Source organism: Meriones unguiculatus, chromosome 19, assembly GCF_030254825.1.
Source record: "Meriones unguiculatus strain TT.TT164.6M chromosome 19, Bangor_MerUng_6.1, whole genome shotgun sequence".
NCBI classification, from domain to species: domain Eukaryota; kingdom Metazoa; phylum Chordata; class Mammalia; order Rodentia; family Muridae; genus Meriones; species Meriones unguiculatus.
The window spans coordinates 20890717-20917056 of NC_083366.1; the positions used below are offsets into that span (position 1 = coordinate 20890717).

Here is a 26340-nt window from a genome sequence, read left to right on the forward strand (position 1 = left end):
GTGAAAGACTCATGGTCTAATCAATATGCTCCTCCCCCCGTGAGTTAGGGAGATATGTTATATCTGTGTGATAGATTTAAATCAAGTGCTTTAGGAAGACAGGAGAGTGAATATATATAGTGCGCACTCAAGACCAAATAGTTCAAGTTTTTCAAGAAAAAAGCTACCTTTGACAAGCAAAAGTTACCTCATAAAGGTAGGATAGGGTGGCTGGAGTCTTTTCTTTTTGTTTTCCCTTTCTGCCTTTTAAAGACAGGCTTTTATTTTATTTTAGGCTGGCCTTGAACTCACTATCTATCCAGTGATGACCCTGAATTCTTATGTTCCTCCCTCTACTACCCAAATGTGGGAATTACAGGTGTATACCCCCACTCAAGTTTTTACACAGTGGTGGTGTCTAAACGAGGGCTTCCTGGATGCTGGGCAAACATTCCACCAACTGAGATACACCAGCAGCCCAAGTGGCATCTTCACCATCCTCTCCCTTTACAATGTGTGCCTAGTACCTGCACTCAGACAGTAATAATAATCTGCCTGGCTTCCGTATGTTCATGAGGTTTGTGTCATGGCTTGGGCCAGCCAAAGCCCAGGCCACTCATCACCTGGAAGACACTTCCCAATTTCTGTCCTGCCTGGGAAGGTGACCTACAGGAGAGGCTACCATGGAAGATACCAATGGGCATAGGAGGTCAAGGTCCTACTTCATCTTACCTGTCCAGCGACAGGTGGTGTCTGGGGACCCACTGGGATAATGGCATAGCTTCTGGACTCTCCTAGGAACTCTGCTTTCTCTACCTGCACATCCCAGGGTCTCTGCAGAAAAAGGATACCAGCATGACTTTTTTATTGCTACCATGCCATGATGAATGCTTTTTAAAACAAAATTCTGTGGCTACACATGCAATTTACCCATCAAACAATTGTTTATGGGGTGGCTTCTAGGAGCCAGGCACTACCTGAAATACTGGATCAAACCCCGGCCCTGTGAAACCTCTGTCTGTCTGAGTTTCCCCATTCACTTTTGGAAAAATTCCATGATTCAAAGCTGGATAAACATAGGGGTGACCTAAGGAAAGATGGGAGCGTGGTACTCGAAGAGCAGAGGGAACAGGGGTACGGCAGGTGACATTTGACTTGGCAGAGATGAGTAAGTGCAATCTCAGTTGCAGACCATGAGTGGGCATTCGGGGAAGATTCTGGCAAACAGGACAGACCTGGCTTGGACAGAGGAAGTGAAGCTGTGGCTAAACAACAGGTGTAAATGGCTGTATTATATTTTAAGAATAGAAAACAAGAGGATTCTGGGTTGTCTGGCGCTTCGTTGTCAAGTGGAAGGAGCTGGGTGTGTGTGGTTTTCTTTGGTATTCTGAGCAGTTTGAACTTGAAGCCGGGCTGGCGGGGATTTCTCAGAGTGACACCAGGCTGATGTGATACTGTTAACAGAGAGCATCTTTGTGTGTGTATACACTTGTGTGTGGAGGCCAGAGGTCAATCTTGTATGTCTTCCTCAGTCATTTTCCACCTTATTTCTTGAGACTACGTCTGTCACATTGGTCTAAATGTCACCAATTCACGTTAGCTGGCTGGCCAGAAAAACCTCAGGAATCTGTTTGTCTCCATCTTCCCATCTTTTGGAATATAAATCTCTCGCTTGCTCACTATATGCATATATATGTGTATATATATTATAATATATACTATATATAATATACAATTATAATAGATAACATATATATAATTGTAATGTGTGCGTTGGGGTTTGAACATATATCCTCATATTTGTCAAGCAATTTACTGCCCACCTTTCATCGTCTTTGCTTTAGTGCCATTCTTTCTGAAGAGAAAGATCATCAAAGCAGCTGGAGGATGTTTGACTTTTCCAGGTCATTGGTAGTTAAAAACTTCTCTATATTTAGACAAGACTATACAGAGGGAATGCAAAGCGTTTAAGAGAAGCATGTAAAACATGGACAGATGTATTGTGGCTATTTACTTAGGAGCATTTGACAGATTGGCTGTTTCTAAGCCAAATAGGCTGTTTCAAGTCACAACCCTGAGCGAGCTTCTTGTTAAAGGGGAAAGATAAGCAAGTGGCAGGAATATGACCATGCATGTCCCCGGTTCCGTGATGAGGCAAGCACAGATGCTATGAAATAGGGCAGGAGTTTCACGTGCCTCATGCAAGTGAAACAGTCACCTGCTTCAGAGAAAGGAAAGACATGTCCAAGCCCAGAGCATCAGTGAGCTGGGGAGGAAGAGAAGGAAAAGCAGAAGTGGTGTTCATAAAAGCTTAGGTCTCAGGACCTCCAAGAATAGACACAGTAAGTACAGGCCTAACTGTCAGAGTGGGCCTTCACTAGAAGCACACGGAAGCTAAATTTGTCTGATGCGGTGCTTGTTTGTCTTTGAGAAAGAGCTGTATATATCTCAGGCTAGCTTCAAGCTCCCTATGTAGCTGAAGGGGACTGAGTTTCTGCTATCCCTGCCTCTATCTCCCCAGTGCTGGGATTACAGCCTGCACCATCATGCCTGGTTTTATGTGATGCTGAAAAATGGACCCAGGGATTTGTGCATGCTAGGCAGGCACTCTTACCACCTGAGCTATAGCCACATCCCCGAAGCTACATTTTGTAAATAGCTCCCCTGAATGTAGCTTAGCCTTAGGTCTGGTATCCCAACAGTATGCATCCTGTCCATACCAAGTGGCAAATAGATTCTAAAGATGACAAATTTCTAGCTAAAGAGAAATGGTGACTGCAAACCACGACAGCTTATTCAGTCAGGCTTCTGTATTACTTAGGTTAGGTGGTAGGGTCCTTTCTTAAGCCAGACTGCATCAACTGGCACAGAAGATAGATCCCCACACACAGGAAACATGATTCAAGAAGAAATCCAGGTAAGAATAGGCAAGAATTTCCATTTCAATCTAAGGTAAGAATTACTATCCCTTGGTCTGACAGGGCTCTAAGCAGTGATTGGATTGTGGCCAAGAAGGCATAGGTTGTTTGCCTGTATTCGTGCCTGGTTTTGATTGACAAGTCAGGGACACCAAACCTGACAAAGGTAAAGTGAATGATCCAGTTTCTTTGCAAGCTCCTGCAAGCCTGATTCGAATGACAGGTTCTTGTTGCTAACATGAGACTCCATTACGTGCTGCTACGTTAACCAACGTGACGTGACCTTGGCTTCAGTCTTTCTTTAGGGGCTGGCTATTTTACGTGACTAAATTATTATTATTTTTTTAAGTCAAAAGTAGGTAGCCCCAATCATTTTCTGATAGACTGCCAGCCACCAAACTTAAAAGCCTAGCCAGAAACAGTTTTCTGATGACAAAAGTTGGTTTTTGCTGATGGTTAAAAATGTATGCAGCAAGATGGAAGGAAAAATAAATAAATAAAAAGCAGACGCTTCGGTTCTGTGAGTGCAAGAAAAATGTAAGTCCCACCAAACCAATATTTATGCTAATGCCTCTCCTTTGGTGCCAGAGCCTCTGCGTGGCTTCAAATTTCATTTTGCTTAAGAAGAACGAGGTAATTGAAGCAGAGACAGAGTGCGTTGCTTTTCCGAGCCATCGGCAGTATTGGAAATTTAAACACTTTTGTATCTTCAGAAAACGTGAAATGAGAGTTGTTTTCTCTGTGTCTGGTCTGCTATAAGTAGATAGTGTCTGTCGTTGCATGCGGAGCGGGCGTTTGGAAAGGGTAGCTACAAGTTGAGGAGAGGGTCCTGAGATACGTATGACGGTGTCTCTATCTCAGGTAGAAGGAAGCTTCCAGAAAGTGATGGCTGAAGCATGCACCAACTTGTTTTTGTGGATATTAGAGTTGAGAGGGCTTTGTAGAGATCCAGAGAGCCGTCTGTAACTGACCTTGACTTCAGAAATGGTGTTGAGAGGAGATAAATTAAAATAAGATGGAACCAGAGTTTATTCAGCTCTCAATATCCCCTAAAACTAAACTCAGGACGGCATAGAAAGTGAAATGAGTCTTGATCTTTTGGTGTTAAGGACCACGTCCAGTCATTATGCCCCTTAAGAGCCATTTTATGGGCACTGTAGAATTATCAGGGACAGATAATAATGATGGCATTTTGTCGTAATCAAACCTGCATGCTCAGTCAAATCATTGCCAGTTGGGACCTTCCATCTCGAACTCAAATCATTCCAACCTCATGCTTCTTCAGGGTGCCGAGGTCCCTGACAAATGGACAAACCATGGGTTTATGGAGGACTGTTCTAAGGCTGCTGGTATCTTGTGCCATCCTCAGAATCACCTGATCTCCCTGTTGCATCTGGTTTAAATGCAATGTGTGGGGTGTGTGCACATGCTCATATTAGACAGAGAGCCAGCTATCTATCAGGGGCGTTCAACCAGAGGAGCAGAATGGCTCATCTGCTGACTCATGCCAGTGTGTCCTGGGATGAGCATCTCAACTTCACATGATGAAGTGGGAGAGGACCAGCCAGGTGCTGTTGGCAGAAAACACTCTGAAAACTCTCAGTGTCGTGAAAAATCTTGCCTTTGTCTAAAGAAGCTGTTCAGGTTGTGAAGATAGACTCCCAGGGGGGTTCCTGGAGGTTGGGGGCATCTGTATTTTCTCTTAGAAGTCATTTGGCTCAGAATATCCACCAGGGTGTGACCCCTGTGTTTAACAAAAAGAGAAGCATGTCATTTCAAATGGGGAGTCTCCAGGAGTCCCTGGTTCTCCACATCATTTTGGACGTATTCATCTGGCTGTCACTCTGACCGCATAAGCTCTGTGGAGGTATGACCTCTCTTCTTTGGCAGCCTGGACTCTAGAGATAAAGGGAAAAAATTAAATAGAGAGAAAACGGACACGTTATAATGTTCCATTGGAACTTAAAATAACACAGTCTGATCTTCCCTCTGACTTCCTTCTGCTGCCAGCTAATTCTTAGGTGAAAGGGTCACAAAGCCTGTACCTGTAGGAAACTTTTAGATATGGTGAGCCTCGGTGCGTGTATCGCTTCCTCAGATGTGATGACCTCCCTGAGTGTATCACTTCCTTCCTGTTTGACTTTCTACCCCAGTGAGTTCAGATCGACAGAAAAGCGATGAGTCTTGTAGGCATGACTAGGGTCAAGAGACTACACATGGGATTCACCAAGATGGGCATCCTGTTTCTGACAGAAGAAATTAAGATGTACACCCACTCCATGCTTTCCTAGTTCACTCGCTCAACTACGTATTCCGTTGTGTATCCTGTCTCTCTATCTGCTACCAACTTATTTATCTGCCTATCTATCCATCTGTCTGTGTACCATTTGTCTTATAGAATGCAACCTCATATCTTTTGATCTATTCGTCTATCCCCTACCATCTATACCTGTCTGTTATCTGTATCTTTAATCTGTCTTTATCACCTGTCAACCTGTTCATATATCCAGCCATCATCTAGCTCCATTATGTTTATTATATATATCTTACTATCATCTATCTTCTTCCTCATTGTCTATCATCTAGCTCTCTACTATCTGTCATCATGTCATGTACCTGTCATGTACCTCTTACGTATTTATAGCTACTTTTTTGTACCTATTTATCATCTATTATAGTAGTTGTCTACCATCTATTACTATCATCATCATCTATCAAATACTTAATGTCTCTCGCTATTTAACATCTATCTGTTCCTAATGTGTGGACCCAAATAACAGTCTATTTGTGGAACCGATGGAACAAGGATGGCTGTGAAGTCATGTTCACCAGTGAAACAGAAAGCAGTTGGCATTAAAGTAACAGGGATCATCTTACATTAATTATTAGTTTTTATTAGCATCTGTTAAATAACAATGGATCTTACTGTGATATTTCCTTATGCATATTTAATGTATTTTGATGACATTCATCTTTGAACATGTCAATCTAGTCTATCTCCGTTTTTATTGATGTCTTCCTCTTTTTAACTAGTCACTTCTACTTTAATATTTTTTTTAACCAATGAGGTAGGGTTATTTATCGTGATGTGAGTGAGAGGTAGTTTACAGGAGCATGGAAAACTTAACCCATGGCTGCACCACTAAAGAAAATTACTCTTCCTCCAGCAACCCTTAACTAACCCATAAATCCTCAGGGAGGGCCAGGACCTCTCAAATGTCCCACACTTCATAATGGAAAGTTCTGGTTCCAGTCTTAATGCAGGTCTTATTCAGGTGTTCACGGCTGCTGAGTATTAAAGAATGCAAGAGCCCTGCGGTTTCCCTGAATTGCTCCATATCACTCTACCCTTTTCTCCGGCTCTTAGATTCTGTCTGCCCTCCTGGCACAGTATTACCTGAGTCTTGGAGAGGGTGCTAATAGACGTCCTATTTTGGTTAAATGTTCTACACTTGCTCACTCTCATTGCTAGTCTCTATGGTATTGACTTTGTCCAATAGCACTGGACAGAGGAAAACCTCTGTTCAGCTGGATTCCAGTTAGGTCAGTCATCAGATTAGGAGCGCAAGCTTCTTGGAGGTGTTTGGCTATGCTTCTGCTGTTTCTGCTGGAAGTTAATGTTGAGCATCAACCCATTAAGAATAGCGCAGCCTTAGAAGGCAAAGACAAGAGGATTGTTATCAGTGTCAGGCTAGCCTGGTTACCTCCTGAGTCAGCTAGCCATGACTATAACACAAGACCCTGTCTTGAAAAAAGTGTTAAAGTTGGTTTTAGGGTTTGGGAAAGGGAGAAGCGTAGTACGGTTCTTTTTCCAAAATACATTATGTGGGTTTTGGATTTTGCCATGAAGCCGAAGAGACTATATCTCGGGTATCCAGGCACAGTGTTTAATGTGCAAAGGATTTAAAAGGTTTCATTTTGGCTGGGCATTTGGGAATCTGAAACAAGGGGAATCAGGAGTTTATGGTCATTTTCAGCTACATAACCTGTTCAAGGCCATCCTAGGCTACCATGAGACAATGTCCCCCCTACCCCCAACCTCAACACACACTGTTTCGTTGTATGTTTTACTAACATATAACAGAGGCGATGGCTGGTCATTTTCTTTCCTCTTGATTTCTAAGGAATAACGGATTTTGTGTCCTTGTCTAACACTTCCAGATAGGCTTGCATTTCCACATCCAGGATCATGTTGCTTCACTTCCATGCACTTGACAAGGTCATTCTATGTTACTGAAGAACTCCCAGAGCCTTTTTTCTGCTGTATGGTGTCTCTTAGCTCCAGTTATAACTGTGTCTAACAACTGATGACTTTTGTGAAAAAGGAAAGCATCATTTGAACTTCTAACTTTTTAGCTGTTTGTTTTGGCATTGTGTAAATATAGTCTAAGACTAGCCAGGAAAAAAAAAAAAAAAGAATAGTGCAGCAAGCTTGGGTAAGCGTGTCCAGGATAGGTCATGCACATGGCTTGTGATGCAGGTGTCTGGAGGGTGCCTGGTAATGTCTGAAAAACACAACTAAAGAAAAAAAAATGCAAGGTACTTTTGCTTTTGTGGCTTTCTCTATTGTTTTCCCACATGGAAGACATGATACACTTATTGAACTTTCTCATCTTAGCATCAAGAAGGACTTTGTAGCAAGGACAATTCAAAACCAAAGCTATCTCCTTCCTGGGCCTCAATTCACCTCATTATATGGGCTCAGATAGATTCTCTGAGTGAATCAGTTATTAATTTTCAGTGAGCTTACATCTGGATCCCTATTGAAATTTACTGAACAAAACAACTTTAAAAAAATACTCTATCAGATACCTGCTACCGCCAGTCATAGCTCTAGCTACAGCGAATGTAGTAACATGGTAACCCTGCTTTCTGGGTGCTTAGATTAACAGGGTAACGATCTGCTACAGGGCTGACCATCACAAAAGGAAAGTAGTGCTTTGTGGAGGGTACTCAAAGGTTTCTGTAAGGGACCTTTGGAATCAAGACATGAAAGAGAAAGAAGATGAGCTATCCGGATAGTGACATATTTTATTACTGTAGCACTCCCAAGACCATCGATGTATTAAAGAAAAAGAATAGTTTCTGGGGTTCCAGTTATGACCCAGTTGGTCCAGTTGCTTTGGGATCTTTGGTCAGGTAGCCCATCATGGCAGGAGTGCAAGGTGGAAGAAAGCCGTTCACTTCAATGCTTCAGAGTGATGGAGAGAAAGGAGACGGGGCTAGGATTCCTTCATACCGTTCTGGGAGATACTCTTAGTGACCTAAAGATTCTACTACCACTCAGCACTGCCTGCCACTGGGGACCAACCCTTTATCACCTAGGCCTTTAGAGACCTCACAAATCCAACTCATTGCAAGAGAGGTAAACAGCACTAAAGGTGACTTTCTGCAGTTCCCAGCTGATGAGGCAGGAACAAAGTAAGCAGGGAAATAACAGTGTCAGCACCTCCCTGCAGGGTCACAGATGCTGTCCTAAGTGTGGTAGCAGCCTAGGGTAAATGCAAATGTTCTAAATACAAATGGAGAAACTCATCTTGCTTACAGGCCTGCAGCTTCAAAGGGACCTACCTGAGATTTGGTCCCACACTAGAGGGGCTGTGGCTTTTCTGCTGTAATCCATTGGACAGGAATTTGGGTATGGGAGTATGTTCTCAACATCTCAAACTCCAACGGATGCTGTAAGCCATTGCATTGCAGTATGGATTTTCTATTGGAGTTGATCAGAGAGATCTTAGTTGACTGTCTCCTTAGCTGATGAAAGGCTCTATGCTATTTCTACTCTCGTATGGAGAACATAGTGAATTGCATTCTGATAGTTTGCAAGGCCAAGTTACGTGGTTTGACTCTGCCTTATGATAACAGCTTTCTACTTAGTTCTCACTCTTCCATTTATGTGTTGTCATGTACTGTGTGTGTGTGTGTGTGTGTGTGTGTGTGTCTGTGTGTCTGTGAGTGTCTGTGTGCCTGCTTGCATGTGTGCTGGCATGCATGCAGAGGTGTGAGGTTGAGATCAGGAATCATCTTCTATTGCTCTTCTGCTTTGTTCACAGGGACAGCACCTGTCCTTTTCATGTGGCTAGTCTGGCTAGCCAGCGTGCTCTTGTCTCTCTTTTCTGCCTTAGGAGGCTGGGATTACAAGTGGGCTGCCACACCTTTCTGGCATTTACCTGGGCTCTGGGAAACCAAACTCAGTTCTTCACACCATCTGGCCAGCACCTTAACCACTGAGCAGTCTGCCCAGCCCTGCTTAGTTCTTTTTATAGGACAACAGTATTTTCTTCAGCAACCATGGACACAGCCCCTGTGCATATCAGCACTCTAACATTTCAGAGAGGCCTTGTTAAATTTGAAGACAAGGGCTGGTATTGGGAAAAGCCACGAGGAATAAAAAAAAAATCAATATTGGGTGTTTTTTCAAATTTAATTGCTGCTTGTTTTCCAAGGCTGGAATGAACTCTGGAAGGCATGTTCTGGTTCTATTCAGAGTCACAAGAATGCATTCTGATATGCAGCAAATGACACTGTGGCTCTGGGGTTTTCTCTGCTAGTCACAGTGAAAGGAACCAAATGAAATGCTATTGCCTGATGATAAGTACTTCACATGTTACTGCAGTGAGCTCTAATTAGATTTATTTTTAAGCTCGGTCTTTTAAATTGTTCTAATGGCAAGCAGAAAAATCAGATGATTGTTTTAATGCAGAAAGCAAAATGTGCCACAGCTGTCTGTGTTGCCTTGTTCCATTTCAGTCCCTGGGTTCAAGTGTGCCTCTTGCTGGGGTTAGTCAAGGGCCTTTGGAACAAAGCATAGTGCCACCTAGGACAAAGTGGGTTACCATACTAACTATATAATAAAATTTGTCTCTTTTTTTTTGGGGGGGATGTAAATGGTCACGCTTGTTTACACGTGTGTGAAAGAGTATGCATACAGGTGAGTACATGTAGTGGCCAGACGTTGACTTTGGGTGTCCTCTTCTGTCATCTTATTCTTTGATACAGAGTCTCTAAGCCTGGAACCCAGGACTCATCAATTTGACTAGACTGGTTGGCATGCAAGTTTCAGGGACCAGCCTGTCTTTGCCTTCCCAGGGCTGGGATTATAGGTGCCTACCACCACACCTGACTTTTTATGCAGGTGCAGGGACTCAAGCTCAGGTCCTCATATTTGTGTGACAGGCGTTTTCCAATGCAGCCATACCCTTACCCCTGTGTAGTACAAAATATAGTAAGATCAATCCCTTAGGCAACATGAGGAAGCTTTGTTGTTTTCAGAGGTTATCAGGGTATATCCCCTCTGGCTGATATTTTTCTGAAAATGCTCTGTCTCCTCCTTTGTGTTGACTGGTTTACCCAAAGCAGACTTGGTGGCAATAGGGCTTGTCTCCTACGTTGGTGCAGTTTTTCTCACTCTCTGTCGTATTTTGTCACCACACATGAAGTGTGTGCCTTCGGCCTGATGTGACTATTTATGCCTTTTCTGGACTTGGGTAAACTTGAGAAGGGGAGGCACCCTGTTACCTGCCTACTTGCCTAAATTCCTAGCAGCCCAAGGAGCTGCCACAGATGTCCCTTCTGTGGAACCTAGCAGCCTATTCCTGCTTCACTTTTTCATGTTGTTTAACATAGCTAGGTATCAGGAGCTTGGAGCAAGGCAGAGCTTGCCACTGTTGAGAGTTAATCATGTGGACGTTGTGACACATTCCTGGAATCCCAGCACTGGAGAGGTAGAAGCAGGGGAGTTGGAGTTCAAGGTCACCCTTGGCTACATGTTACCCTGTCTCTAAAACACACAAATGTAGTAGTTCATGACTTGCTTAGGGGAGAGGCTGGTGCCCAGAGTTCTAAGTTCCTCCACTGTTTTAGTAAACGGGCACACTGAGAATTAGCCAGGAGCACCTCACTTCTCTAAAACCCGTTCCTTTGGCTCTCAGTGTGGAAATATGTGGCCACTCTGGGCAGTTGCCATGTAATTATTTTCTTGGATTTCTCACTTGGTAATGAGCGTGAATGAAGCAATATTATATTGGATGATGGTCAGTGGTCCAGACTACTGCTTAAAACCCAGGAGCATTGTCAAATTAAATGTCCGTAAGTTGAACCATTACCAGCTTGCAGGAACTCATTGCAGTTCCTTACAGGTAATGAAGTCCCCACTGCAGTGTCAGCCTAAACATATAGTTTGCTTCGTGGGTTGCATAAAAAGTACATGATTAGTTTTTCATGTTTAGTTAGTTGTATTTCGGGGGCGCGTGAATACAGATGTTCGTGGAGTCCAGAAGAGGGTGTTGGATCCATTGAGTGGGAACCGCAGGCCGTTGTGGGCTGCTAGACTCAGGTCCTCTGCGAGGGCAGTGCCGACTCTGAAGCACTGAGCCATCTCTCCAGAGCCTAGCATGAGTTTTCAAAACAGAACGAAAATCCCAGGACCCTACTGAGGAGTAACCTGTTGGAGAACACTGAACTGAAGAGTTCTGAGCATCAGACGCTTTCTCTAGTGAGCACTTTCCATTTCCCTAGCCAGGCTAGCAAGGTTTCACGTGCCCTCGGTGAGGGTTAATTCCACGTTGTCCCTCAGGGGGTTCTCTGAGACTTCTTCCCTTCCCTTCATGGAATGCTAAGCCGAAAACCTCTTCTCAACACTGTGTTCAACACATTCTTGCTATGTTTAACAGAAATGGACACAACTGCGGTTGATGGTGGTATTTTTTCCTGACAGGTCCTCAGCATGATAATCAACGCAGCCTACAAGCCCGGGAGGGTACTGAGAGAGCTGCAGCTGGTGGAAGATCCACACTGGAATTTCCAGGAGGAGATGCTCAAGGCAAAGTAAGTGTGCTCAATTCTGGGAAACAAAGGCTTTGTAATACTTTCCCTGCTGGTTTCAGACCTCCCATTCCTTGATTGGCTATTGCCCAGACAAAGAGAAAGACACTGAAGGTCTGTTAGCTCACAACTCCCTGTAGACTTAGTGCCTAGATTAGTTTTTAGCATCGTCATAACAAAGTACTTCATAAAAGCAACTTAGGGAATCAAAGACTTATCTCTCCTCGTGCTTTCAAGGTCAGCCATGCTACCCGTGGCTCCGTTTCCAGGTCTATATTGAGAGAGAACCTCATGGCTGTGGGACATTACGGCAGAGGCTGTTTACGTCAGAGTGGACAGGAGAGAAGAGGGATGAGATGAAGAGCCATAATCTACTAAGACACCTCCCTGGTGACCCATTCCTGCCTGCTTGATTCCAGAGACCTCCTGAGGTCTCTGCCACCTCCTAAAATAGAACTGTAATCTGAGCACCAAATGTTTAATAAATGGGCCTGAGAGGGGCGTTTCACATCCAAATTTAACAGTGACAGTTCCACTGTGTGGCACTGCCTCAAGCTTTAAGATTAGTAGCATGAAATGCAGATTTGCTTAACTCATGATTTCATGCGTGTGTGTTTGATAGTTGTCTGTGCATTATATATGCGCAGGCATAGATAATGTGTGTAGAGATACATGTGTATGTGTTCAAGTATGTATGGAGGCCAACGAGCTCCCTCATGTGACATTGGATACCCTCATGCTTCCGTGTCCCACAACCTAAGGAGTGCAAGCATACATCACCCTATTGGTTTTCTGGATTGTAGAGCTTGAACTCAAGACTTTGGGCTTTCAAGCCAAGCATTTTACCAACTGAGTCATCTCTCCAGCCCCTTAATAATACACTGCAAGGATCAAGTCTTGTTGTGTTTATAGGCCAGTGAATGATTTACTAGAAAGGAGAAAAACGGATGGAAGTGATGTCCCCTATCATCCCTGTAGGATGCTCATTGACAGCTCTCAGTATTCGCTATTGTGACCTGCTTGTTCCAAAGAAAAATCTCTCTGCTTTGGAATAGAAAACAGTTAACGGTAGAAGCTTTTGGCTTGCACTAAATGAAATGGCAATGTGAACATCTGTGTTCACATGTAGTCTGCTGACTTTCGTCTTTAATTTGGGAATCGGGAAGATTTTGCTTCTCTTTGTCTTTCTTCATCTTTTTATTTCCTTTTGGGGGGGGCAGATAAGACCTTCAAAGCCAGGACCTCTGTTTGGCAACCCAGCCTTTTTAAATTTTAATTTATGACATGTCTCACTGATTAGCCCAGACATGCCATGCATGCTATATATCTTGAGATCCTCCTGCCTCTGCCTCTTGAGTAGCTGGCATCATAGTCTTTACATTTCTCCATCTCTGAGAAGGAGAGCAGGGCCATTGACACACCTGCTCTTGGTTATAGGGGAAGACGCGAGAAAGGTCCCTTTCTTGGGAGAATGTCATGCTGAATGCTGCTCTGTGCCTGAGAAGGGTTAGCCTTCTTCTGTTGGTTTCTGTGTGGCCATGTAGATGGCCAAGGATGACCTCACACTTCTTACCTTCCTGCCCACACCTCCCAAGTGCTGGGACTTCAGGTATACAGCGTCACATCCAGTTTAAGCTTTGATGGACACAGAAGCCAGGGCTTCATGCATAATCCGTACGGCCGGTTTCATTTCCTCTGTTACTAACTTTTCCTGGCACCGTGTATGTGGCTGGTGAAGCCACATGGTCAGCTACCCACTCAGCATTCCTGGTGTCTCTTTAGATCAGCCTTGTCATCTTCAGTTCCATAAAAGCCATTTATGGTGTACCGATACCCTGCCCAGTCACAAGGGGAAAGGTCTGAAGGACGATAAGAAAAAAGTTTATTTTTCCCAAGTGGAAGGCCAATGACAGGCAAAAGTACATGTCATTATTCCAAGAAACTCCTACATGAGCTTCACCCATAGCACAGAAGAAACAAAGCAAGTTGGTTTTCCTTTTAATATCCCATGTTCTATGTTCTGTAAGGGTAGGGTCGTCATCTGCCATGACGTGAGCATCCCTGTCCAGACTCATACTAGGGTGACTCCAGCAAGTGTTTATGTAGAGAAATCCCCACTCCTCGCTTCCCAACTTTTCTGTACTATTCACTCGAACCCAGAGGCACCTAATGGCTATGGAAACAAGCAGAGCACAAACATCTCCTTAAAAGCACTGTTTTTCCTAAGTCAGCCAGAAACTTACTCCCTGACAGGAAGAGTTCATTTTGCAAGTGTTTGCACTTATTTTCATGTTACCGAGTCGATGGGAGCTTTTATTAAATGTGGCCTGATAGAATTGAAACAGACACCTTGCTTTCCAGCCAGCTCAATTACAAAGGCATCATCTTACCTCTTCTATCAAGGATGGCAGGGAGGTCCTCAGCAAAACCTTACGCCGCATCTTCTCAGGAGGAAATGCCTGTCTGCACGGGGTCTCTCCTTGCCTGATCATGGCATTCCCTCTAAGCGGCTGCTAATGATGACAGCTTTCCAGTCAGCAGGAGCCTGCCGGTGACAGTCCAGTGTGTTGTGTCTCCTCCCTCCTTCTCATGTTAAATGACAACTTTCTAGATCCTGACAACTTACCTATGTTTCTCTCCGACACAAATGGAAGGTGACAGGGGAGTGAGGCAACTTCCTCCCCTGTCCTGAAAGGCAGAAGTGGTTTCTGCTGCGAATGGATTAACTTAGCAGAGGTTGGACCTGGAGTTTGAGATTGTTGTCTTTATTGTCTGAGTTGAACTGTAATGTCAGAGTGTCTTCGGGAGCCTCGGGCCTGTGGTAGCCGCCAGGGCAGTGTTTTTTGTGCCTTGGCCTCGGTGATTGCTCAGTGATGTTTTTTTTGTTGTTGTTGTTGTTGTTAGCGTACGTTAATTATACATAACTAGTTTTATCATGACACTGTCTCTGTATATTAGGCATTTTGATTGTATTCCCCTTCATTACCCTCTCCTCCCTCGCACTCCACAGATCATTCCTCTTCCCATCTAGTGGCCCTCCACCTCCTTCTCCTCCTCAGCCTCATCTTCCCCCTCCTCCTCCTGAGCCTCTTGCTTCGTGACCTAGTGAGTTTCATCAAAGGCGCACGGGTAGGAAGCTATTTACACAAGTATGAACAAGTTATCTGTGGCTGTACCACAGAGTAAATTCCCTCCCTCCCTCGCTTGCTCTTCTCTCTCTCGCTCTTCTCTCTCTCTCTCAGTATTTTCCTCAAAGGTAAAGAGATATTTTCCTGATAAGATACAGGTCTTTTCAGAAGATTTTTGTCCTGTAAATAAAATAAAGCCCAGCATAATCATAGGTATTTGTAAATAAAACAAAGCCCAGCATAATCACAGGTATTTTTCACCTATGTTTATATCAACTGTGCCTTGCACACTATTAAGGAAATGCTTACAGGGTTTGGACAACATAGAAGAAGTGTGTCTTGTCATTTCCTTAGCATGTGTCTGAAAACTGGACCGCCTGTACTGACAAAGGGAAAATGGATTCTGATGTCATTTGTCAGAGACGGGTTTGTAATGATAAATGTAAATCTTCCAAGCTACCAGCACTAGACATTTCACTCTCTGCTTTACAGGAATCTAAAACAATTGTCAATCAGGAGACACTGAACTGTTTCCAACATATTGTAAAGTTTCTTTTTATCTTCCAACATATTGTAAACTTTCTTTTTATCTTATCTCCTCTGTGAGTGGCTTTGAGTCTGTGTTGGAGGGCTGGGTTGAAGATCTACAGCCTTTCTTTTCCTAGGCCTTAGTTGCAGGTTTGTTCCGCTTCATTATCTTGTGGGCGGAGGCAGTGAGGCTAAGTCAGACTTTGTCTTTACGCGGCTTGTCTTCACTCTGTGGAGTACTTTGCTCCCACAGGAAGTGGCTGGCTCTGCGAGCCTTGGCCTTCTTGTCTCCTCTCTCCCTTCAGCCGTTTCACCAGCTCGTGTGTTATGAGCAGGAGGATGGAGCATTGCACCACCCTGTGGGATGTGTGTGAAAAGGGGGTTCTCAAACTTGAGCAGATGTTCATTGAAGGAGATTTTGGTGTGCACACATTGTTTCCCTGGCTCAGAGGATCGTAACCTGCCCTCCTGGAAACATACCTGATGAAATGAACACGAGCAAGTGGCTGACCTAATTGAGGGGCTTACTGCGCTGGGCGCGTGAACAGGGTGTTGGTAGTGAGTGAATTAGAGACGTAGCTCACGGAGACACTTGCTTAACCAGCTTGGGGCCATGGGTTTCAGCCACAGTAGTGTGTGTATATATGTGTGCGTGTCACTGTGTATGTGTGATAGTGAGTGACACAGCGTGTGTCATTGTGCGTGATAGTGTGTGTCACAGTGTGTGATAGTGTGTATATGTATGTGATAGTGTGTCAGTGTGTGTCATAGTGTGTGAACTATTATTGTGTGTGATAGTTTGTATATGTGATAGTGTGTATGCCACAGTGCTGATTTCACAGTGTGTGTGTGTGTGTCATAGTGTGTGTTGCATCTTAGAACTGGGGCTTCAAAGCAGCCGGACTATAAGAATGGCTTTCTGTGACTCAGCTGTAAAGTGTTTGTGCTCCGCTCTTGCTTTTTTGCTCAACACTGGAATTTGCCTTGAGTTTGGCATCAGGAGTCCATCCTCTCTCCCCTGTTCTCAGATGCCAGCCAGAGGTGGCTGTGGCTTTTCCGGAACAGCTCCTCCAGGCCGGCTGTGGCACTGCATCCAGATTGCCGTCCCAGGCCACCACGGCAGCATCACCCTGGCCTTTTGGTCACCTGTGCCGCTCCAGCCCCTGACAGCAGGAAACCTGGTGTGAACACCCAGTAAGAAGCAATTTAGGAAGGAAGGGCTTTGGCTGGAAGTTCAAGGATACAGTCTGTCATGGTGGAGAGAGTGCTCCAGCTGTGGTGGCAGGACATCTAGAGCTGGTCACTTTGTGTCCACAGAAGGGAGGCAGGGAGAGATGAATGTTGGTCTCAGCTGGCTTCCTCCCTTTTTCTTCTTCTCTTTGAAACCGCACGTATTGGAAACTGCCATCTGTATTCACTATGGATCTTCTTTCTTTGGCCTCTCTGGAAACAGCCCCATAGTCGCACCCGGGGCTGTGTCTTCTAATTGACTTGAATCCAGTCAACTGATAATGTGTATGCGCCATCACACCCACAGTTGCTAACTCCACTACATTATTTCATCAGGCCACAACATCACTTTGGCATCTTCCCTGCCTCCGCATCTCATGGCCTCCTTGACCCTCCCCCCACTGCAGTCTCATCTATCCCAGCGCTAGTGCCACCCCTCCCCCCCGGAAAGATTGTATTCAGGAGACCAGAACCTTTGGTAAGGAGGGGAGGTGCAAGGTTGGCATATAGATAGTGACTTTCAGGGATACCTGCCCTTGGTGACTCAAGGGAAGCTCTGGGATTAGAGACACCGTCTTGATTATCCTGAGCCCAATCACCAAGCCTGATTTTTTTTCATTTTTTCTTTTTCTTTTTATAAATTTTTATTTTCTTTTTATAAATTACTATTTATTCACTTTGTATCCCCCCTGTAGCTCCCTCCTTCCTCCCCTCCCAATCCCTCTGTCCCTACCATTTCTCCACCCATCTCCCTCCCCAAGTCCACTGATAGGGGAGGTCCTCCTCTCCTTCCTTCTGATGCTAGTCTATCAGGTCTCATCAGGAGTGGCTGCATTGTCTTCCTCTGTGGCCTGGTAAGGCTGCTCTCCCCTTAGGGGGAGGTGATCAAAGAGCAGGCCAATCAGTTCATGTCAGAGACAATCCCTGTTCCTCTTACTGTGGAACCCAGTTGGACACTGAACTGCCATGGGCTACATCTGTGCAGGGGTTCTATGTTATCTCCATGAATGGTCCTTGGTTGGAGTATCAGTCTCAGAAAAGACCTCTGTGCCCAGATTTTTTGGTTCTGTTGCTCCCCTTGTGGAGCTCCTGTCCTTTCCAGGTCTTACTATCAACCCGATGCTCCTCAGTTGAGGAATGGTCACAGAAATTATGATACATCTATACAATGGAATATTACTCAGCAATAAAAAATAAGAAAATCATGAAATTTGCAGACAAATGGTGGGAACTGGAAAAGATCATCCTAAATGATGTATCCCAGAAGCAGAAAGACACACATAGTATATACTCACTCATAAGTGGATATAAGATATATAATACAGGATAAACATGCTAAAATCTGTACACCTAAAGAAACTAATCAAGAAAGAGGACTCTGGCTAAGATGCTCAATCCCCATTCAGAAAGACAAAGAGGATGGACATCAGAAGAGGGAGAAAACAGGGAACAGGACAGAAGTCTACCACAGAGGGAAAAGCTCTACCCTGCAGGGTATCAGAGCAGATGCTGAGACTCATAGCCAAACTTTGGGCGGAGTGCAGGGAATCTTATGAAAGAAGGGGAGATAGTAAGACCAAGCCTGATTTTTGCTTTCTCTGCAGTCAGTGGCTGGATGGGAGCTGTCCTGGGAAAGGCGTAGGAAAGGCAACCTTGCACAGTTGAGGCAGAGTGTAAAGGAGCCATAGCTGAATGCAGCGTGCCTGTAACACCCTGCCCCAGACCGTGACAGCCAGACTCTGGAGGAACAGCGTCTGGTCGGGTTACAGCCTTCTACCCAAACACTACGCCATCCTTACTCAGTCCCTCTATCACAGCATCTAGATAGACGTGTGAAAAAAAAAAAGCCATCATTATTTGACTGTGATTTCATTTTTATTTCAGTACATTTAGGTAGGCTTTTCCTAATTACGGGAGGCTTTAGGAAAGCACTCGCTTCATAGTAAGACGCTATGTTGATATGTGTGTGGTTGTCTTCATGAAGCCATTACTTTGTGTGCTCACTTTCAAAGTTAATAAGACAAAGGAAAGTGAGCCCTCCTGAAGTAGGGAGGAAAAGGAAACCTTTCCCCTCGGCCACAGGAAGCAGCTCCCTCTGCCAGTGTCTCCTGATGCGCTTTGTCACCGTAGCTTTGGGAAATGTTCATGCCTTGTCTTTGAGCTCGCCTTCTACAGTTTGGCATCTGACCTGGTTTTCACATTTCTCCTGCTTTTTGTGTCATGTTATTTCATTTTTTCTCAAAGAGACTTGAAGATTCTCCATATCAAGGTCTTTCAAGCAGAGCTGGAGGGCCACAAACAGGGAAAAGATAAAACTTAGAACAGAAAAAAATAATGTACCTGTAAAAAGTTTATATTCTGTTTCCCACCAACATGGAGATCTCCTGCGTTTTCTGAGTGGGGCTATTCTTGTCATGAAATGCAACAACAGTAGAAAGTGAGACCTTCCACTGCGAAGCGCATCCTGGGGCACAGAGGGCGGTCTCTCTGCAGAGGGTCCATGGAGGTCCTAGGAAAAAAACCTCAACATTGATGCAAAGCTAGCACATTTAAAGCACGATTTTGTCTACAAAGCATTGATTTGAGTTCTTACCATACAGAAAGCCAACCTCGCACATCAGAGGGATTGAAGAAAAAGAGGCCAGAGGTGCTACAACATGAAAGGCTAGAGAATAAGTATCTTTCCCAGTTAGGGTTTGTTTGTTAATCTTAAATCTTATCTCTCTCTTCTCTCTCTCTCTCTCTCTATATATATATATATATGTATGTATGTATGTATATATATATATATGTATATATATATATGTCTTTGCTGATAAGACTTTGAAAAATGGCTCATTAGGGAAAATATTACAGACTACAGAAAGACATTACATTTTAAAAATCAAGATGAAATCTATTTGGTTGTAGGTTTTTTTCCTTCTCTTTATTTCTATCAGCACATTTTTGTTTGTGACTGAGATCTAGGTTTTAAAAAGAATTATTTTATTATCTTCAATATGTGTATCTGTGGGCAGGGGAAATGTGTGCACCTGAATGCAGGTGTCCACAGGTGCCCACAGAAGCCAGAAGCATCAGGTCCCCCGGGACTACAGTTACAAGGGCTTGTGAGTTGCCTGGATAGCACTGGGAGCAGAACTTTAGTTCCCTGCAAGAGCAGCACTACTCTGAGCTGCTCAGCCATCTCTCTAGCCCTGGATCAAGGATTTTAAACAATGTTTTCCCTGCCAATTTTGAACATTATGGCTTCCTTATCTTATGGGATCCATTCGTTGACCATGTTCCCTGACTCTGACCTCATTTGAGATTTGGGTCCCCAATGAACTGTGGAGTGCGCACATGTTCAGAAAGGATCAGTTGCCCTTCTTTGTGGAGAGCAAACCAAAACAATGTTGGGATTCATACAGAATAGCAAAGCCCTTCAGCATACCCTAACCATTAGGGTAACCATCTCTGTCTCTGTCCAGGTCTGCAGAGTGACAGGTGCCTCCATAGACAGACCTGCCTCTGGAGAAGTCCTGCACTCTCCTTTCCTTCCCACCATGGTTTTAGAGAAGGAATGGTGAAATCAATCTGTTGATTAAAAGACAGTTATTTCCCAAAAGCCCTGAGGTTGGCAGCCACATCTGACACTTTTAGGGGGGCACCTCAGATTCAAGCCTTAACAGTGCTGCATGTTTCCAATTCCCTGGGCTGTCTGCACTCCAGGAGAGCACAAACTTATTTAGTGATGTTTTAAAAGTATGTATTTATTTTTACTTTATGTGTATGGGTGTTCCGCTTGTGTACATGTGTTCCGTATGTCTGCAGTTTCCTCTGAGACCGGAAGAGTGGGTAAGGTACTCTAGAACAGGATAGCTGTGAGCCACCTGTGGTCAATGGGAACCCAACCCCAGTCCTCTACAAGCACAGCCTATGCTAAGAGAACCATTGAGCCAGACCATCATTCCATTTTTAAAATGGAAAAATGTTAAATAACCGCACGTGCAGTTCTCAGGTGTGGACTTTTTGGTGACAATATCCGCATCTGTAACAATGCTGAAAGGTTAGGCTTACCTGCCAGTCTAAGAAAATAAGTCTGAAAACGGATTCACCACTCCTTCTCTTTCCTTTATTGTCTAGGTACAGGGGCAAAACATACAGGGCTGTGGTCAAGATCGTACGGACATCGGACCAAGTATCAAATTTCTGCCGGCGTGTTTGTGCCAAGCTGGAGTGCTGTCCAAACTTATTTAGTCCTGTGTTGATTTCTGAAAACTGCCCAGAGAACTGTTCCATCCACACCAAAACCAAATACAGTGAGTACAGAGGAAGGGAAAGACACACTACACGCCTGAGCTGAATTGTGCTGTACTTGGGTTGGTTGGTTGTTATTTTGTTGTTGTTATTGTTTAACCCTGTGCATAGTTTTTCATGTGGATAACTGAAGAGCTTCTTAAGGTGTGCTTCTAGCCTATAGAAACAAGAAATAATATATATATATATATATATATATATATATATGCACATTATATATCTTATATCTTTCTAGATACACGAAAGGGATAGGTTGGCTCAAATCAGTGAGGATTGACATTAGAAATTTTTGGGAAAGGAGGAGTCAGAAATTCAGAGGACCAACTGTTGGGTGAAAGAAGGACATGATAAATTTATTATTAATAATGCTTAGGAACGCTAATTAATTTTTTGTTCTTACATAAACCCAGGATTTGCATGCTAATACTCTTTTGTTTTTTTGTTTGTTTTGTTTTTGAGACCCAGTCTCTTCATTTGTAACCCAGGCTGGCTTCACATTCTCAGAGCTCCCCCTGCCTTGGCCCTTTTGTGTTGGATTATAGATATGAGCCATTGTTGCTGGTAAATGATTCTTTCATCCCATAGCAGGAAAGTCTCTAGGCAGTTTTCTTACTGCATCAACCCTGTGTGCTTCTCCCCTGCTTAGAAATTTCCTTCTATTATGTACACAGACAGAGAGACAGACAGACACACACACACACACAGAAGGGCCATGGATTTTGCAGATTTGCACTCCCGGTCCCTCTGAAGGTCAGAGCATTATCTGTGCTCTCTGTTACATCCCTACACCTTTCTGCCTCCATACTCTCTCCCAGATGAGATGCACCGTCGTGAAGAACCCAGTCTTGCACATGGCAGACAAGCATTTTGCCACAGAGCCACATCCCCAGGCCTTGGTGTTTAAAACAAGGTGTCTCAGTTGTTTTGCCTTGCGGTTAATGAAACATTCTGATAAAACCAACTTACGGGGTGGGATATAGGATAAAGGATTTATTTTGGCTCGAACTTTCAAGTTACAGCCTACCACAGCAAGGAAGTTACAGTGGCAGGAACTTGAGCAGTGGTCATGATGTGTCGGTAATCAGGATGGGGTGGAGGGAGTCCGTGATAGGTGTCAGCTTTCAAGCTCGCTTTCCACCTCCATCAATTAAGTCAAGATAACTCCTGCACAGCCACAGACACTTTTCAGGTGACAGTTAGCCCTAACCATCACATAGGAAGTCCCTCTGTGCTTTAGGCTGGTCTTGAACTTCAAAAAGAAAAAATGATGACAACTTCGCACTCTATAGCTTACTCTATCTGCAGGATGGTCACACCTCCCTGCTCATTTCACATCACCTTTCCTTGGGCCAGTGGAGAACTGGATAGCTACTGCTCCAGAAAGTAGCTGGCTTGACTGAGGAGTTTGGTTAGTTTGAAGGTTGACCTTGCAATAGTGTTTCCTGTAGTCCCAGGACCCTGGGACAAGGGATGTAGGTGGACATTGTGACCTGAAGGATGAGTCTGGATCTCATTGCACAGGCCTTCAGAAGGCTAAGATCCTTCAGAGTGGATATCACTGTCACTGGAAACTGAGCTACAGTGGCAGGGATAACACAACAAAGCTAACAGCTATTGAGTAGACTGGGACCAGGGAGGGCAGGGGTATCCCAGTGGGCTGTGGTTCTACGATAGACCCATCGTTGATTGAACTCAGCAAGACCATCTTCCTCCCTGAAGCCTATTATTATGGAAAAAGAAAGAAGATCGTGAAACCCCCGATTGGAGAAAGCAACGTTGACGGTGGACATCCAAAGCCAGCCAGGAGGAGGAAAAGGCGAAAATCTATCTTCGTGCAGAAGAGACGGAGGTCTTCTGCGGTGGACTTCCCAGTGGGCTCGGGGGAGGTAAGGTGTCCCCACAGGGCTGCCAGCACTGGGGGGGGGGGGGTTGTTTCTACATTGAATTTATTATCCTTGTCTGTGTGTGGAAGAAAGAGAGAGACAGAGAGAAGGAGGAGAGGAGAGGAAAGGGGAGGGTGAGAGAGCAGGCATACGCTTGCTGCAGTGCACCTGTGGAGTTAGAAACAACCGTTGAGCGTCTGTTTTCTCCTCCCACTGTGGGATACCAGGATCAAAGTCAGGTTGTCAGGGTTGCTCAGCATGCACTTTGCCTGCCCTGTTTTTGTGGTTTTGGGGAATGCTAGAGATCAAACCCAACTGTGAACATTAGGCAAACACTCTACCATTGAACTACAACTATCTCTTGCATTTTTGAGACATGGTCTTCCTATCTAGCTCAGACTGGCCTTCAACTTCATGTGTATGTGTGTTTGCATGCGTGTGTGGTGTATGTGTGTACAAGCGTGGGAAGAACAGAGGTCAACCTCAGTTGTCATTCTTTGGGACAGGATTCACCTTGGGTTTTTGTTTTGTGTTGTTTGTTGTTGCTTTTGAGGTACAGCCTCTTCCTTTTACTGGAACCCATCATTTTGGCTAAGCTGATTGGCTATCAAATCCCAGGGGTCCTCATGCTCACATGACAATCACTTTATGTATTGAACCATCTCCTCAACCCCTAACTTTTTTTTTTTTTTTTTTTTTTTTGCGAGATGGTCTCAGTGTTTAGTTTAGGCTGGCCTCAAATTCATTAACCTTTTGTTTCATCTTCCTGAATACTGCAATACAAACCTGGGTCTAGATGCTCCCCCACAGTCCTTTTACATACTGAGAACCAATTGCAGGTGTTCAGCTCCTAGTTAGGAGAGGGCTGTGTTGGACTCTTTGGTTCCATGGGCTCTCTTTTGAGGCCTCCGTGGACAAACCCTTGCCAAGAGCTTTGCTCTCAGGGTCGCCTAATTGCACTCACTCAGGTTTCTTTCAACCCATCCCCACTAAACACCTCCCTCTGCCTCTCAGGAAAGTGAAGAGGAGGATGCGGATGCCCTGGAGGATGACACTGCAAGTGAGGAAACTAGTTCCGAGGTCCGGGATGACCATACCGACACCTCCTCAGCAGAGGTGCCCTCTGCCCGGCCCCGGCGGGCTGTGACCCTGAGGAGCAGCTCAGAGGCTGTGAAGAAGCCTCCGGTGGAGAGGCCACGAAGGGTCCGCCCAGTGCCGACGGCTGCTTCTCCCAATGAAGGAGACAAGGGTCCTCCCGCCAGGGCTGAGGAACCACAGGTGAGCTCAGAGAGTCGACGGTCCATGGCCCATCCTTATGAACACTGAGCAGCATTCGGGTGTGGTTCACGAAAAGCTCTTTAAAATAATCAGAAATGACAGGAGATGCTCTGCCAAAATTCCTGAGTCCAAGGACAAAAGAATGATTTTACCTCTTGGTAGGGAGGGCCAGGAAACATCAGACAGGAGTTCCCAGAGCTGGAATAGTGTCTTCATTTCAGGATGGCTTTAATCCTCTAGAGCTTCTGGTCAGGTGGGAGGGGAGGGTCCAAGCCTCCAGTTCTGGGTCCCCAAATTCCATCTCTACATCTCCCATTTCCACACATGAATTCTGCATCTCTCTCTTGTATGGGACACCTCTCTCACATCATAATATATAAAATCAATACATGTGGCATCCACATATGAACTGCTTGGTGCCATTATCACAAAAGCCTGTGGCCACAGCGAGCTGTCTTGCATGCATCCAGCTTTGCTCCTTAATATCTGTTCGAATTTTAATCAGAGATGCTTCATCAGAAACCAGGGCCTAGATTTTTCTCAACTAAGGGTTCAAGATTGACAGTCACAATGCTGTGGGGTGGGGCATGTTTATAGTGTGCTTAGAGGCCAGCGATAAACCTCAGAGGCAATTTCTCAGGAGCCATCCACTCTTTGTTTTCTTTCTTCTTGTTTGTTTGCGTCAGGGTATCTTATGCGGGGAGTTTGCTTAGTAGGTTAGGCTTGCTGGGCAGTAACTCCCAGAATCCACCTGCTTCCACTTTCTCAGCACTACCAGCTTTTACTTGTTTTTGTTTTTTAATATGTGACCTGGGAATCAAACTCAGGTATTTATACTTGGATGGCAAGCATTTTGTCAACTGGCTTCTCTCCCCAGCCCTGCTGTTTCTGTTGTTGTTATTGTTTTTACCCTTGAAGATACGCAGGTCATTGCAGATGTAGAAGGCACTAGAGCCAGGTTGCTAAGAAACTCCATAGAGACCAAGTTCTGTGACTGTGTGCCTGGTAGAGGCACAGAGAGGTAGGAGTTCTGGTCCAGCAGTGAAGACACAGAGAGGTTATTAAGACAATCCAACTGACCATGCAGTGTGCAGTGACAGTCTCCTGCCCCTCTCCTGCAGGAAACAAAGCAAGAGGAGGAGGAAAGGCTGATTCTTGAGAGCAATCCACTGGAGTGGACAGTCACAGATGTGGTACGATTCATTAAGCTGACAGACTGTGCGCCCTTGGCCAAGATCTTTCAGGAGCAGGTACAGTGGCTTTCTGTGTCATCGGTTTATTTTCTAGACTCCAGGTCTTGTCTCTGTGTGTTTGTATGTCCATGCACAGGTGTATGAGTCTTCATGTGTGTCTGTATGTGTGCAAGTACATACATGCATGTGTGTTCATATATGTGCATATAAAACCCAGCGGACACCGTAGGGTGTCATTCCTCAATCGATGTCACCTTTTTGAGGCAGGTTCACTTACTGGCTTGGAAGTCAGTAGGCTAGGCTGACTGGAATGGGCCTTAGTGACCCACTTGCTCCCAACTGCTGGGATTACATAGCTCCATGCACTCAGCTTTTTAAAGTGAGTTCAGAGAATCAGGTCCTTATATACACCAGCTGAGCTGTCTTCCCGGCCCCGAGACTCTAGATAGTAAAGGAATTGCCTGTCTTGTCTGGCTTCTTCATGACTTGCCATGTAAGGATACTGCAGTTGACACCTGTAAAACATCCACGCTGCTGAGCAGGTGTGGTGCACCTGACAGGAGATCGTTCTCCTGGTTCTTACTTGTCTTGTAGAAAGGGTTTTCTGACAGAGAGGAGTGAACATGTAGGCTCCACCCTCATTCACAGTAGAAGCCTACTCTCTGCTACCAGTTTCTGTTGTGCTGTTGGCTGTGATGAAACACTGACCAAAAATCAACCTACAGAGAAAAGAATTTATTTCCTCATACAGCTTTTGTTCCTGTGTGAAGGGTTGTCAGGGAAGGAGCTCAAGATAGGAACCTGGAGGTAGGAACTAAAGCAGAGACTTGATAGAACTTGCTGGCTGCCATTTTTTTAACCATGGCTGAGCAGCTAACTTTCTTTTACTACTCAGTGGAGAGCTGGTTGGGGAGGAAACGAGAAAACAGGCAAAACTAACCTGCAAAACCTCGCAGAGTAAATATCTGTCTTTTAAGACCTAATATTTTCTAAATACTATTTTCCATACAGTTGGTTAAAAATATACCCATCTAGTCTGTTTCTAGATTTAACAAGCCAATAATTTGAGAAGATAATTTTTTTA

At 44.6% G+C, this 26340-nt stretch overlaps 1 protein-coding gene across 3 annotated transcripts in view; it reads left to right on the forward strand.

Moving 5' to 3' along the window:
- Sfmbt2 (Scm like with four mbt domains 2) overlaps positions 1-26340 on the forward strand; it is a 182568-nt gene that overhangs the window by 146438 nt on the left and 9790 nt on the right. For all 3 annotated transcript variants that reach the window (XM_021631837.2, XM_021631836.2, XM_060373099.1), the window contains exons 16-20: positions 11614-11723; positions 20729-20904; positions 22622-22788; positions 23800-24063; positions 25185-25313. In XM_021631837.2, the coding sequence (XP_021487512.1) occupies positions 11614-11723; positions 20729-20904; positions 22622-22788; positions 23800-24063; positions 25185-25313 (846 nt within the window). The remainder of the gene's footprint in view (positions 1-11613; positions 11724-20728; positions 20905-22621; positions 22789-23799; positions 24064-25184; positions 25314-26340) is intronic.